The sequence below is a fragment of the Neopsephotus bourkii genome, unplaced genomic scaffold (genome assembly GCF_033783945.1).
Source record: "Neopsephotus bourkii isolate Nb327-2 ecotype Australia unplaced genomic scaffold, CSIRO-AGI_Nbou_v1 NB_1002, whole genome shotgun sequence".
In the NCBI taxonomy this organism is placed as follows: domain Eukaryota; kingdom Metazoa; phylum Chordata; class Aves; order Psittaciformes; family Psittacidae; genus Neopsephotus; species Neopsephotus bourkii.
In genome coordinates this window covers 7,474-20,000 of record NW_026901493.1, presented here as the reverse complement: position 1 = coordinate 20,000, position 12,527 = coordinate 7,474, and the positions used below count along the sequence as shown (strand labels likewise).

Below are 12,527 nucleotides of genomic sequence, written 5' to 3'. Positions count from 1 at the left end.
CATTTGCCCTATCTCCCACTTTGCTGGCTGATTTTGATGGGCAGATCCCATCCTCAAGCACAGAAGCCAGCTTCTGTGCAGTCATCACAGAAGGAGCAGCAGAACCCACCTGTGCATGCCTGCAGCCACGCCAACTTTGAGGCTCCATTTCAGTAGAGACAAAGCAGACTCCACAGGTTCAAACATGCAAGCTGAGTTTGGGATACCCTAATGGAAGTGGAAGGGCTGATGGAGCTTACAAGTACGAAACATGACCCTTGCTGTCACTGCAGCCTCTTTCTGCTATGTGTAAATGTCCTGTGATGATCCCCTTCCCAGTCTTAGCGTGGGAAGTAGGACTCCCTCAGGCAACAACACCCACAAGGTCTTGCAGGGATGGTGGACAGTTCTGCAGTCTGGAACTCCAAAGCAGGAGGCTGTGGGCCTCCAAAATTGTTGAAATAATACCAGGACCAAAGTCCTAGGGGAGCTCAAAAAGTGTGTTAACATCCACATCCCAAGCTGTGCTCTGGAACGCACTTGTAACACACACTACAACACCTGCTCAGCTGAGGTAACACTCCCTCACACTGTCTCTTCAAGTGTAAAAGGTTGGCCAAAATGCCTTTGAGATACTCTGTTTAACTGGGTTTCTAGTTTTATTTACTACTACTTTTCTGGTCTAACAACTGTTCTAAAGCCTCCCTAAAACACTGGTGGGTGACAAACTGACACTGTTAGAGCAGCCTCAGAAGCCCTCTCCCTAGGTCTCTCAAAGAAAAGACTCCCACCACATTTTCCTTTGAGCCTTTGGCCGCTTGAAGTCATGCTCAGCAAGTGAAATTCATGCTCATAGTGAGACCTCCCAACACAAAGTCCTCTTGGTGCCCCTCTTGGCCACCCCAGGAAATGTTTTCAGGTAAGAAATCTTTCTTTCATTGTTTCATCACCACTTCTCCTTTTTGTTTCCCCTTCGGCAGTGGAGTGCAGAGACACCACAAGGTACTGCGAGAAAGTGAAGCAGCTCAAACTCTGCCAGCTCACCCAGTTCAAGTCACGTTGCTGTGGGACTTGTGGAAAAGCTTGAAGACAAAAGCAGTGGAAATGGAGGAACAAGGGGATCACAGACTTTGCTTCAATGATGCAAGGACTTTTACAGAAAGTATAAATGGAATGGAATTCTCTTTTCCATTTTATTTATTTATTTCTCTTAAAAAAAAAAAGTGGAAAGAAAAAAAAAAAGAAAGAAAAGAAAACCTTTTACCAAATCATTGGTCACAAGTTTTCCCTTCTATGAATCTGAGAAGTCCTGGAGTGAAACATGATCATGAGGGTAGACCACAAAGAGTCAGTCCCTCGCCACCAGCAATGGGCCTGAGAGAAGTGGGGCTACCCCATAATCCACGTACATGCCTGGAGAAACACTAGCAGACAGATGGGGAAGTGGATCAGCATAAAAACTTCACATTGGACCACCACAATATAAATCAGATGCCCAAACAGCTAGATAGGTCATGGGCTACTGCAGGGGGGGGGGGGGGGGAAAAAGAAAAGAAAAAAACAAAACTAAACACTGAGCTATATGGATACTTCATCTATCAGATACTTCATCTATCTTAGATGACTTTGAGAGCATAAGCATATGTTTTTGCTTTATAAATCTGTTACATATGAGATCAGATTCCTTTCTGTCTTTCAAAATCCCTTCCTCCTTCTCATGCCAGGCCTTCAAACATTTTCAGTGGGAGATCCTGGTATCTTTGAGGATCTGGTGCCTGGGGAAGTTGAAAACAGCGTGTAACATGAGCCTGAAGTACACCAGGTGGTGTGTGAAAGGGAGGATTAGGGATAGGAGGGTTGCCCTCAGCACACAGGTGAGGTAATGGTAGTAATTACAGGAGATAAAGTATGATCTGTGTAATACAAACCTGAAAATGCTGTCCTGTAGAGAGCTCAGGCAGGAAAGATAGAAATTGTCTGTGGTAACAGAAGCTACTTGGCATACTGCATCCTACTAACACTTGAAAAGAGAGGAGTACTAGTCCCCAGTGTTCAGATGCTTTCAAACCTCAGGTTTTGGAAAGGTTTCATGCTAACATGAAATTTCTCTCTCCTGGCAGACAAGCAGGCAGTAGGAAAGAAGTAGAAAAGAGATGTATTCTGATTCCTTGCTGCTATTCCTGCTCAGTAGAAACAACAGATCCAGCATCAGGCCCAGAGGATTAACACAATTTTTAAGAAACTTTCTTCCCTCCAGTTGCCTTCCACACAAAACAGGTGCTATAAAGCAGCACATTTAAAGCCCATGTATAACACTCTGCAGATACAATCTAAACAAGTATAAAATCCACAGCATGATTTTGCATGCTGTCTGTAAGTCTTTCTCCCTGGCCAACTGCAGTAGTTATTCAATCAGCTATTTCCTGCTTTTCGTTCTTGGGCTCTCTCTGCTCTGCTCAGAATAGGGCCCTAAAATTAGAGGAAATCTGCAAAGTACAGCATTTGAGCATTGTGAAACTTTAAAAGACATGTATCTGGACCTGAGGCTTTGGTTCAAGACCATCTCTAAATTAAAGGCTTGGCTGTGCCTCTCCTGTCACCCCCAGTGGGGCTCATGCCCTGTGGTACGTTAGTGAAATGCTGTTTGAGTACTGCTGTATTACAGCTTCCATTACATGTAGATTTTTCAGCAAAGCTGGGAGTCTGCTTTTGAGGTCAGTGCGAGGTTCATGACATTAAACTGTCTCAAGTTGGGTTACTTCAAAATACATCTGCCAGTGAACGCTTTTATTACAAATGGGTCTTCAAGAAATAGTGTTGCTAAGCATCAGTGTAAGTTGTTATTTAATAAAAAAAGAATGTCTTTCGATGTATGTAAATGTATATCTTTTTTGTATATTTATTAGGATTTCTTTTATAAAAAGTGCAATATTAATAATTGTACATTATTTTGTCCAGATAAAACTATTTGGGTGTGTTTTTTTTTAAATCTCCCTAGAATTTTGTTCCTCTATAATCAACAGTAATAACATACTTCCCTTAATTTTAATAGCACACGCATTTACTTGGGGATGATGATGTGGCTATTTCTGGTACAGTAGTCAAAAAAAGCAATACAGGGAAGTATTCTCATTTGTTTAATAGCAAAACATATTATGCTCACATGTTGAATAACAGCTGTGCAATAACACACAGGATAAAAACAAAGCCACTATTTTGTCTCTGCACAGTGTAGATTTATTTACACATCTCTGTCTTCTTAATTGTGAGTTGACAGCATCTAAGTAAGGATTGCTGCGTATTTTACAAAAGGATGCTTTCCTCCTCTAAAAAGAAAACAAAAGTACAAACTTGTATTTATATAACTTTTTGTACAAGTAATGCAAGTTACTTATTTAACTACTGCTGTCTGTTGTGTTGTTTATTAATCTTAAAAACAAAAGAGAAACAAAGTAACAAAGCTATTGGAGTACTCTGTCCTTACTCTGTATTATGATAACAGCACACAGCTGTTACACAAAGTGCAAACGATCTACCTGCCTTGGGGGAAGAGGATGTGTTGTTTTTAAAAGTCTCCAGCCATTAAGATTCTGCGTCCTGTTATACGTGTCTGGTTAAATTCTTTATTTGCCTTGCTTTACTCTTTTTTGCTAATATTTTGCCTCTATTGCTCTTGCAGAAGTATAAAGCCACCACTGCGGGTCCTAGGATCGTGAAAATCAGTAAAAGTATACTCCTGTCTTTCTATGCAACAATACTTAAAGACATCTTGTAATTCTCCTCAGCAACCTATGGCATGAAGCAAACACTACTACTTCAGTCTTTCCTTATAGGATGCTTCTACCTTCAGCAATGGATCTTCCAGCTCCTCGAAGCATCAAGTGTATATGTAGAAAGAAACCTAGTGATAGTCAGGACTACTAGGAGGAGAGAAATAAAAAAAAAAAAAAAAAAAAAATAAAAAAAAAAAAAAAAAAAAAAAAAAATAGCATTTTCTTTCAACAATAATAAAATGTCTCTCCTAAAAGGGAAGAGTGATTTTGCTCTGATTAACTGGCAGTTATTTCCCTAGGATGATGTTCCTTCGTATGCTGTTTATAGACACCTACACTGCAGATGTAGACATGTCAAACACAAACACACACACACGACAGCCAAAGACCTGAGATCTGAGACATCCAAGCAACCGTACTGAAGGCCATGTGAATTCAGTCATTCATTTTGAGTAATACAAGTACAAAAGCTGGTGTTGATGTAAAATGTACAGCAGGCCACGTTAGGTTCTCAATAGAATTATTATTTTCATTTTATGTATATGGCTCTGGTTACCAGTCAAACCAAAAGCTTTGAAAACCTGGAAAGTAAGCTTCCAGTTTTGTTCTCCCTACTCATTTTCCTCAAGGAAAAAAAAAAAAATACCACACACAAAAAAAAAAACGGTTCTGCAACAAGCAGAAAAACGTAGTGCAGAAAGGCTCCCCACAGGAGATTTAGTCCCCCCCCTGTTACAGGGCAAGGTAAGCACAGCTAAACTACTCCAGGCATGTATGTCTGCAAACACAGAAGCACATAATGATTTGAGATGGAAGGGACTTTAAAGATCATCTAATTCCAACCCCCCTGCCATGGATAGGGATACTTTCCATTAGAGCAGGTTGCTCCAAGCCCTGTCCAACCTGGCCTTGAATACTGCCAGGGATGCGGCAGCCACAGCTTCTCTGGGCAACCTGTGCCAGCGCCTCACCACCCTCATAGTGAAGAAGTTCTGCCTAATGGTAATCTGAATCTACCCTCTGGCAGTTTAAAGCTATTCTGCATTGTGCTGCCACTACATGTTCTCATAAAAAGTCCTTCTCCAGATTTCCTGTAGTCCCCCTTTAGGTACTGGAAGCTGAATAGGGACCAGGCAGGAGACTCCCCTCTGCTGGCAGAGCAAGTGGTCTGGGAAGAGCAGGGAGACACTTAGCTGCCTTGACCCAGGGACAGGGTTTATAAAACTCTGATAACAAGGGCTTTTAAGCCAAAACAATGAACAAATTGTGTGCTGCTTGTCCAGGCTGCAGTTCTCTATCCTTCCTGATAACGCATTGCTTACCTCTTAGAAAGTGGAAAAAAAGGGAAAAGTGAGAGTGTTGTTTAGGCTTTTAAGCCCTCTGCAAAGAAAAGGTTTATATTTGTGCAGTTATAAATAAAAGTATGCAGGTTTATGTGGCTAAAAGTGAAGGGGACACTGGTGGGTTGTAGTCTGGCTACATATAAACACTGTTTAAGTAGTGGCAGGATGTGAACAATTTCACAGTAAGCATATAGTTATCCACATATGCTTAGGATGACATGGGCATGGAAAACCACTCCCTACTACCATCTTCAATACTATAAAGTAGCCTGTTCATTCTAGGTCTTGGAAGAGGTCTGAGCCTACTTCATTTACAAACTCCCCAGGGCTAGTGGCAGAGCACAATAATAAAACCCAAACCAGAAAGATCACACCAGACAGGCTCTGAACAGCTTGGTCTCCAAGTGAGGAGCTAGGACAGGTTTCTTTTCTCTTAAAGAAGTGCTTAATGGTTCGGCTGAGGAGTAATTTGGTCTGGGCTATAGGGAGACTTACCTCCACCCTTTTCAACATGCTGCATTTTTTACAAAAGCATAAATTACTAGTTTAAATAAATAGCCCATGAGGTTGTTGGATGCTTATTAATACACTTCACCTACTGAAACACTGATGGAGTCAGTTTTCAACTAATAACATATAACCTAGTGATTGTATTACCAAGAAAGGAAAACCTGCTTGTTAACCCCCTACATACAAATCACAGCAAATTGAATACAGCTGTGCAGGGAGGATCCCACAGGCACTTTTCTTCTTTAGCAGAGGGCAAACAGAGCAGGGGCCTGCTCTCCCAGCAAGGCAACATGCTGAAACACATGTGATGGCACATGGTAGTGCCATGTGAGCCCTGGGGATAGTTCAGACCAACAAGCACAGCGCTAGTGAGCTAGTGGAAACAGGGAATATAGAGCCAAACACTCTACTGCCTCCGTAAGAGTTACCCTGTTCCTAGCTGCTGAATACAGCCTAAAACATGAAGGACAGACATGCAGCCAGATGGAGAAGTCAAATCAGGTTGCCCCAGAGTATTTCCCCACAAAATCAAGAAGAGAGGCACAAATCACTAGGACTACTGCTTCCAGTGTGGGAAAGAGGCAGAAGAAGACATTAGTACAATAGGGAAGAGGGATTTGTAATGTGATCAGCCAAAAGCAAACACTGCTCAGAAAATTTGTTCGGGAATTTTCCAGTCCCAGTGGACTCAGACCACAGTTCTCTGCCCAGATGCCTTTTTCCAACTGAGAAGACACGGCTTTCTTAGGGAAGTCTCAGCCATGCCCCAGGAAAGTCTTTTTTTTTTTTTTTATGCCTTGCAAAGAAAGGAATTGTTCTTTCATATGTAAAGTTCAGCTGCCTCCTGTCTCTGGAGTACTATGCCCAGGATCAATATTCCTTCCTTCTGTGATATGAACATCCTCAGTCCTTGCTGGGGCATCCCACTTATCTTTCAACACTTTCTTCATAGCCCTGAAACACATGAGGTGCTGACAATTTGCTCTTTCTAGCAATCTATAGCACTGGGTGAAGCCCTTTTTAGAGTTTGTGGTAGAAAAGTTTCTAAACTTTTCACAAATTTGCTGCCTGTTCAAATTGCTAGACCATAAGTGCATGACTTACCGATTGCTTTGACCTCTCATATATTGCTAACTGCAAACCTTGTCCAGATGGAGGAACTGTCTCCTGCAGATGTGAGGCAATGGGGTTTGCTGTCTTTGCAGGCACAGGTGGTTGAAAGGCTGGTGTCACATGAGTCAAAACTGACCTGAAGAGTTATCTCCCCATTATTCCGGATAACTTAATTTATTTGAGAGTTGGTTTACTTTGTTTCCTGCTAAGGACTGGAGAATAAAGTATTTTTTGCTTAGATTTTTCCCAGATGGGACCCACAGTCCTCGATGGCTGAGCAAACATTCAGGACCTCCCAGGAAGCTGCTACCCTTCTAAAATTTAGTTTGATGTGTTTCCTTAACTCAGCTTTTGTGCTTAAGACTTGCCTAATAGATTGTGCTTTGCCTGGAGATCAGTAGCCCTGGTGAGCTTGGTGTTTTCAGGGACTCATGATAAAGCTATCCCTCTAAACAGGCTCTGCAGTGTACATAAAGGGAACTATCCCTGACATGTATTGGCAGTGATTACAGTAATTGATACTAGTGTAGTAACCTGCTCTGACAATGACAGTTTTCACCTATTATTGCTTAGCACAATCCTCCTTCCTCTTTTTAGCATCCCCTGGAAGCCTTTTTCAACCCTGCCAACGACAAAGCCCTTGGCTTTCATCCTTGCGTTTTGGCTTTTTAAATATTTTTCAGTAATATTCTTTGTACTTATGCCAATGTTTAGGTATTCATGCCATTATCCAGTCTCAGAAAGTACCAATGAATGAAATAAGAGGTTGATTACAGCTGACTCCCATCATTCCACTCATTTGTTCATAGGATGAGAAATGTTGTCTTGTGCTTCATCATAAGTGCAAGGTTCATCTGCTCCTCTGGGTTGCTCCAAACACTGGAAGTTTGCCTAAAGGCACGTAGTCTTTTTATTCACTCATAATTGCCCCACAAAACAGGAAAGACCACTGCAGAGCAGCTGACAGGTTTCTGAACAACTGCTAATTATCGTAGAAGAGTTAGGGTTGGAAAGGACCTTAAGATCATTTAGTTCCAATCCCCCTGGCATGGACAGGGACACCTCACACTAAACCATCTCACCCAACTCTCTGTCCAACCTGGCCTTGAACACTGCCAGGGATGGAGCATTCACAACCTCTCTGGGCAACCCATTCCAGTGCCTCACCACCTTAACAGGAAAGAATTTCCTCCTTATATCCAACCTGAACTTCCCCTGTTTAAGTTTTAACCCGTTACCCCTTGTCCTATCACTACAGTCCCTAATGAAGAGTCCATCCCCAGCATCCGTATAGCCCCCCTTCAGATACTGGAAGGCTGCTATGAGGTCTCCATGCAGCCTTCTCTTCTCCAGGTTGAACAGCCCCAACTTTCTCAGCCTATCTTCATATGGGAGGTGCTCCAGTCCCCTGATCATCCTCGTGGCCCTCCTCTGGACTTGTTCCAACAGTTCCATGTCCTTTTTATGTTGAGGACACCAGATCTGCACACAATACTCCAAGTGAGGTCTCATGAGAGCAGAGGGGCAGGATCACCTCCTTCAACCTGCTGGTCACACTCCTTTTGATGCAGCCCAGGATACGGTTGGCTTTCTGGCTGCAAGCGCACATTGAAGCTGGCTCATGTTCATTTTCTCTTTGACTAGCACCCCCAAGTCCTTCTCCTCAGGGCTGCTCTGAATCTCTTCTCTGCCCAGCCTGTAGCTGTGCCTGGCATTGCTCCCACCCAGCTGTAGAACCTTGCACTTGGCATGGTTAAACTTCATGAGGTTGGCATCAGCCCACCTCACAAGTGTGTCGAGGTCCCTCTGGATGGCATTCCTTCCCTCCAGCGTATCATCTAGCACTAGCATCTGGTTTTGACTCACACACAGGTGTAGTTTAGGTTTCCTCCTCCTATATGTAACTTCAAAAACTAAAGGTGTGATTCGGTTTTTTTCTTCTTTATACACAAATAGTGACCTTTTAAGCTCTTTTACAGGGCTTCTAACTTGTATATGTACTCTTCTTTCTGACACTGTGACCACTCTAAGAAAAAATTAAATTTCATTGGCACAAACATAAGGTAAATACAACTTCTATTCATCTTTCTCCACAAATTCATTCTGCATGAAAACAGTTACTGAATCCTGTGTACTTCAGTGCAGCCCATCTTTATTTTCTGTGTTAAACACCTCAATTCTCAATTATTCCTAAATTATAATTTTCTATTCTGCTAATTTTTTAATGACACTAACCATTTTAATCAAAATTGAACTGCAGGCTGTGAAGACAGTGCTGTGTTGTAGAGAAAAGAGAGGTTTGCTGCCTGCACAGAAGGCCAGGAGGAGAACAGCAGCCTTTCCATGCAGTAGATCACTTTGTGATCATCAGTCCACTCAAGGAGAAGAGGAGTCTGGCAGAGACAGGGTTAAACAAGCCCTTCCTCCAAGGGAGGTCAGGCAGCACATGAAGGCTGTGCTTCAGGGCAAGCACTGAACAACTTACTTGGGAAGGGGGGATGCACTTCAACAGCAGCTCCAGCCAAGCTATGTCTGAGCTACCTGAGTCTCCTGTTCCTTTCTGCACTTACCTCCTGCACCTGATTTGGTAACTGTGCAACTCTGTGATGCACTGGTTCCGGGAAATGAAGTCTTAACCTTACTAAAACACTTATTTGCCTTTGGCCAAGTCAGTCTCCTGATCCACTCCATCATGCAGTCTAACAATGCTAATGTTTTTACCAGAAAGAGAGACAACTGGGGAAACATGCAGCTGCAGGTGGAGATAAAGGTAAGACAGCAGCAGCCCAAGCTTTAGTCAGATTTAATTTTTGTGGAACCACACCTTTAGTCATTCAGGTGAACCCCTTCTGTTCCTTAGTGTTATCATATATTGTTTTTAATGAGACTTTTATACATCTAGGTAGAACTTAAAGGGAAAAGAAAAAGAAACCTGAAAGATCTCTCTTTTTGTGTCTTAGGAGGAGGGTATCTGTCTCAAATAAAGAGCAAGAGTTATCTGCGGAAAACAAAAAAAGATAAAATCTAGAGAAACAAGGATTGACATCTCTTTCTTTTCCATTTGTACAAATGATCCAGAAAAAGTCAATGTCTGGAAATAAAGTGTATTTTAAGAGCTCTCCAAATATAAAATCAGAGATTGGTTTGAAAGAAGGTTACAAAGAAAATCAAGCTTTCATTTGTAGCTCACTGGGGCCTTGCTCTTTGAATCCATTTCCAAGATGATGTCCACTCTCTTCTTCCTTCCGTGTCAACCCTGCAGGCACTCGACTCTTGGAAGCAGGTAGATAGAGACTGTGACCATCAGCATTAGTTCCCTCAAAGACCTAACCAGGTGGGTGTCTGTAAGAGGCCAAGCATCTAACAAAAGCTTTGGGTGTGTAGCTGGCAGTGTAGATCGTTTTAGCTTGTAGTGGAGTTTGATCCTTTGGGCCTGACCAGGCAGATTTATAGCTCTTCGTAACTGTGGGCCAATGAGGCACATAATGGGTCTGAAAAGTAGTCAAGCAATCCATTGGCTTTGCTGAGAAAGTCAGATCTGGAGCATGAATGATACGTTTTAGCCTCTTGCACAGCCAAGGCTTATAGTCTTCTTTCATTGTAGAAGAGCTATTGAATGGCCCAGTACTTTTAGGTATTTGGGCCACAGATTGACACGTCTTGGTTGGCTTGCCATTTGGGTGCTTGTAATGTATCTTAATAGTGGTCTGAAGGTCCATTTTCTCAAGAGGAGGAAGATATACAACAGGTTTTTTGGTGATTATGGAAGCCCGTGGCCAAGTTTGGTATTTGTCCTGATACTCAGTTGTAGAGGAAAATGGAGTATCATTGAGATACTTTGACTGGCATGGTTTTGCAAGTTTGGCTGGCTGACCAGCCATTCCCTTGTAAGAAACTCTGTGGGTAGTGAGGCCATCAAATGGGACCTCATTGGCCTTCTATTTCTCTTTTTTATGGATGTAATGCTTTTCAGGAGGATGCGGCACATATTTCACTCTATAATTAGTTATATACTCAGGAGCCTTGGTTTTCTGAACTTGATTTGGAGGTTTGAAGTTCTGAGTGGCAACCAGCCCCCTGTACAGATAGTCGTCCTGGAAAATGGTTCTGTGGTCAAATTTTAATTCTGATGGGAGAAATCTGTCATCTGGTCTGATCAAGTCTGTCTTTTGTTCATTCCATAGCACATAGTCATCTGAAATACAGGAATTGTAAGAGGAATCATCTAAATGCTCAACTGAAGTTCTTTGGTGAGTTTAGGCTTATACCATATTATGTTTTGATTATTACATTTTCTACTGTAATAAATACTTGTTGTAATGAAAAATTCTATTAAAAGAGCTGCTACAGAACACCTTACAGACTACTGTGCTAACCCCTGGAAGTGCTTAGCATCTATACAGAAAATTGAATTAAAGTAGTCATGTACCACCTATACCTATACAGATGGTGAAATACAGTGTGGGAAGATTAAATTACATTCTCTGTCTTACAAAGGCTGTGCAGGTGACAGAGTGGGCACTGTCCTCATGACCAGTTAACCAGAAATCATGAAAGTGGAGTATCATGTAGTTATATTGTGGCTAGCTCAGAGCACAGACAAAGTATGCCTATGTCTGCAGAAGGTTGTTCAGGTGTCATCCACAGTATGTCTAGGGCAAGGAGATGTCCACCATTCCACTTTAAAGGCCAAGTTGCAGAGCTACCCTTCCTCTTTGTACCTTCTCATTTGAGATGACCTATTCCTCAGCTACATAGATGTGATGCTGCCTACTGTTTGCTGAATTCAGGTTTGTGCAGCTCATGCTAGTGTCAGCAAGCTGTGCTGTGCGACATCTCCTCAGCTCTTGGCTTTTCCCTCTGTGGTACTCCTGCTGCCAATACAAGCAAGAACCAAGAAGGAGCTTGCAACTTTACCTCCAATTCTTCCTTATTTGAAAAAGTGTGCTGGAATTTGCAGACCAAGCCTATGCTGATCTAAAGCTGTGAATCATACTGCAGAGATGGTCCATACTTGCTATCCAAATTCATGACTAAGAAAAACCCTTAGGCAGCATTTTAGAAATATTCATGTCTTCGTTCCTTGGCAGGACACAGGGAAAAAATAAGGCACTGAGACTTTAAAAGATTTGCACTGAGTCACACTAAAAATTCATTGCAAAGCTGCCTAACACTGACCAGTGCTGGAGCCACATGACCATTGATTTTTCCCTTCGTAGTAACCTTGTGCAGCTTCCCTAGAGAGCATTATGGTTACTAGTAGGAAGTTGAAATTAGATAGTTTTGGAGCTAACCCAAGTATTTACTTTTTTTTAATTTTCCCTTCTTTCAAACCACATTGAGAGTCATGAGACAAATCAGCTTCCAGCCGACTCTGCACAGGAAGGAAGTCTAGATTTCAAAGTACTAGAAAGTAAATGATGCAGTTAGGTATCAGGATGTTTGAACTCCCCAATCTAAACAGAGTTATTCCTTTAGAATGGCACAAAGGATGCGCTCATTACATTGTGAAGGTGACTAAAAAACTGTAACTTTGCATCAATTAGGTGTCCATTTAAGGTCCTTCTGGTTCAAATCAAGTTGCCTGCGCTGGCACAAGATAGGAAGCAGCAGCCACTGATGCCATGTTGCTCCCAGAGAGTGCCCTGGCCCTTGGGTACAGAGGTGCCCTCATGCTGCTAATTAGCATTGTCAACTGAGAAAATGGGTCTGCCTGTGTGCACTGGCATAGACATTCATCTGCCACTGTTGGTCCCACTGAAGACCAGGCTGCATGCTCTCCTAGTGCAGAGGTGTGTAAATGCCCCAG

At 42.3% G+C, this 12,527-nt stretch overlaps 2 protein-coding genes across 3 annotated transcripts in view; one reads left to right on the top strand and one right to left on the bottom strand.

Annotated features, from left to right (window-relative positions):
- ADAMTSL1 (ADAMTS like 1) overlaps nt 1–1,510 on the top strand; it is a 183,501-nt gene extending 181,991 nt beyond the window's left edge. For both annotated transcript variants that reach the window (XM_061359996.1, XM_061359995.1), the window contains one exon: nt 960–1,510. In XM_061359996.1, coding sequence (XP_061215980.1) covers nt 960–1,066 — 107 coding nt within the window. In that variant the 3' untranslated portion in view covers nt 1,067–1,510. The remainder of the gene's footprint in view (nt 1–959) is intronic.
- An 8,292-nt stretch (nt 1,511–9,802) lies between these two features.
- Nucleotides 9,803–10,963, bottom strand: LOC133215771 (stabilizer of axonemal microtubules 1-like; the record flags this gene model as incomplete). Its single annotated transcript, XM_061359997.1, is given in 1 exon segment — nt 9,803–10,963. A coding segment is annotated over 1 exon segment (919 nt), but the record flags the coding sequence as incomplete, so codon positions are not given.
- Nucleotides 10,964–12,527: the final 1,564 nt, after the last annotated feature.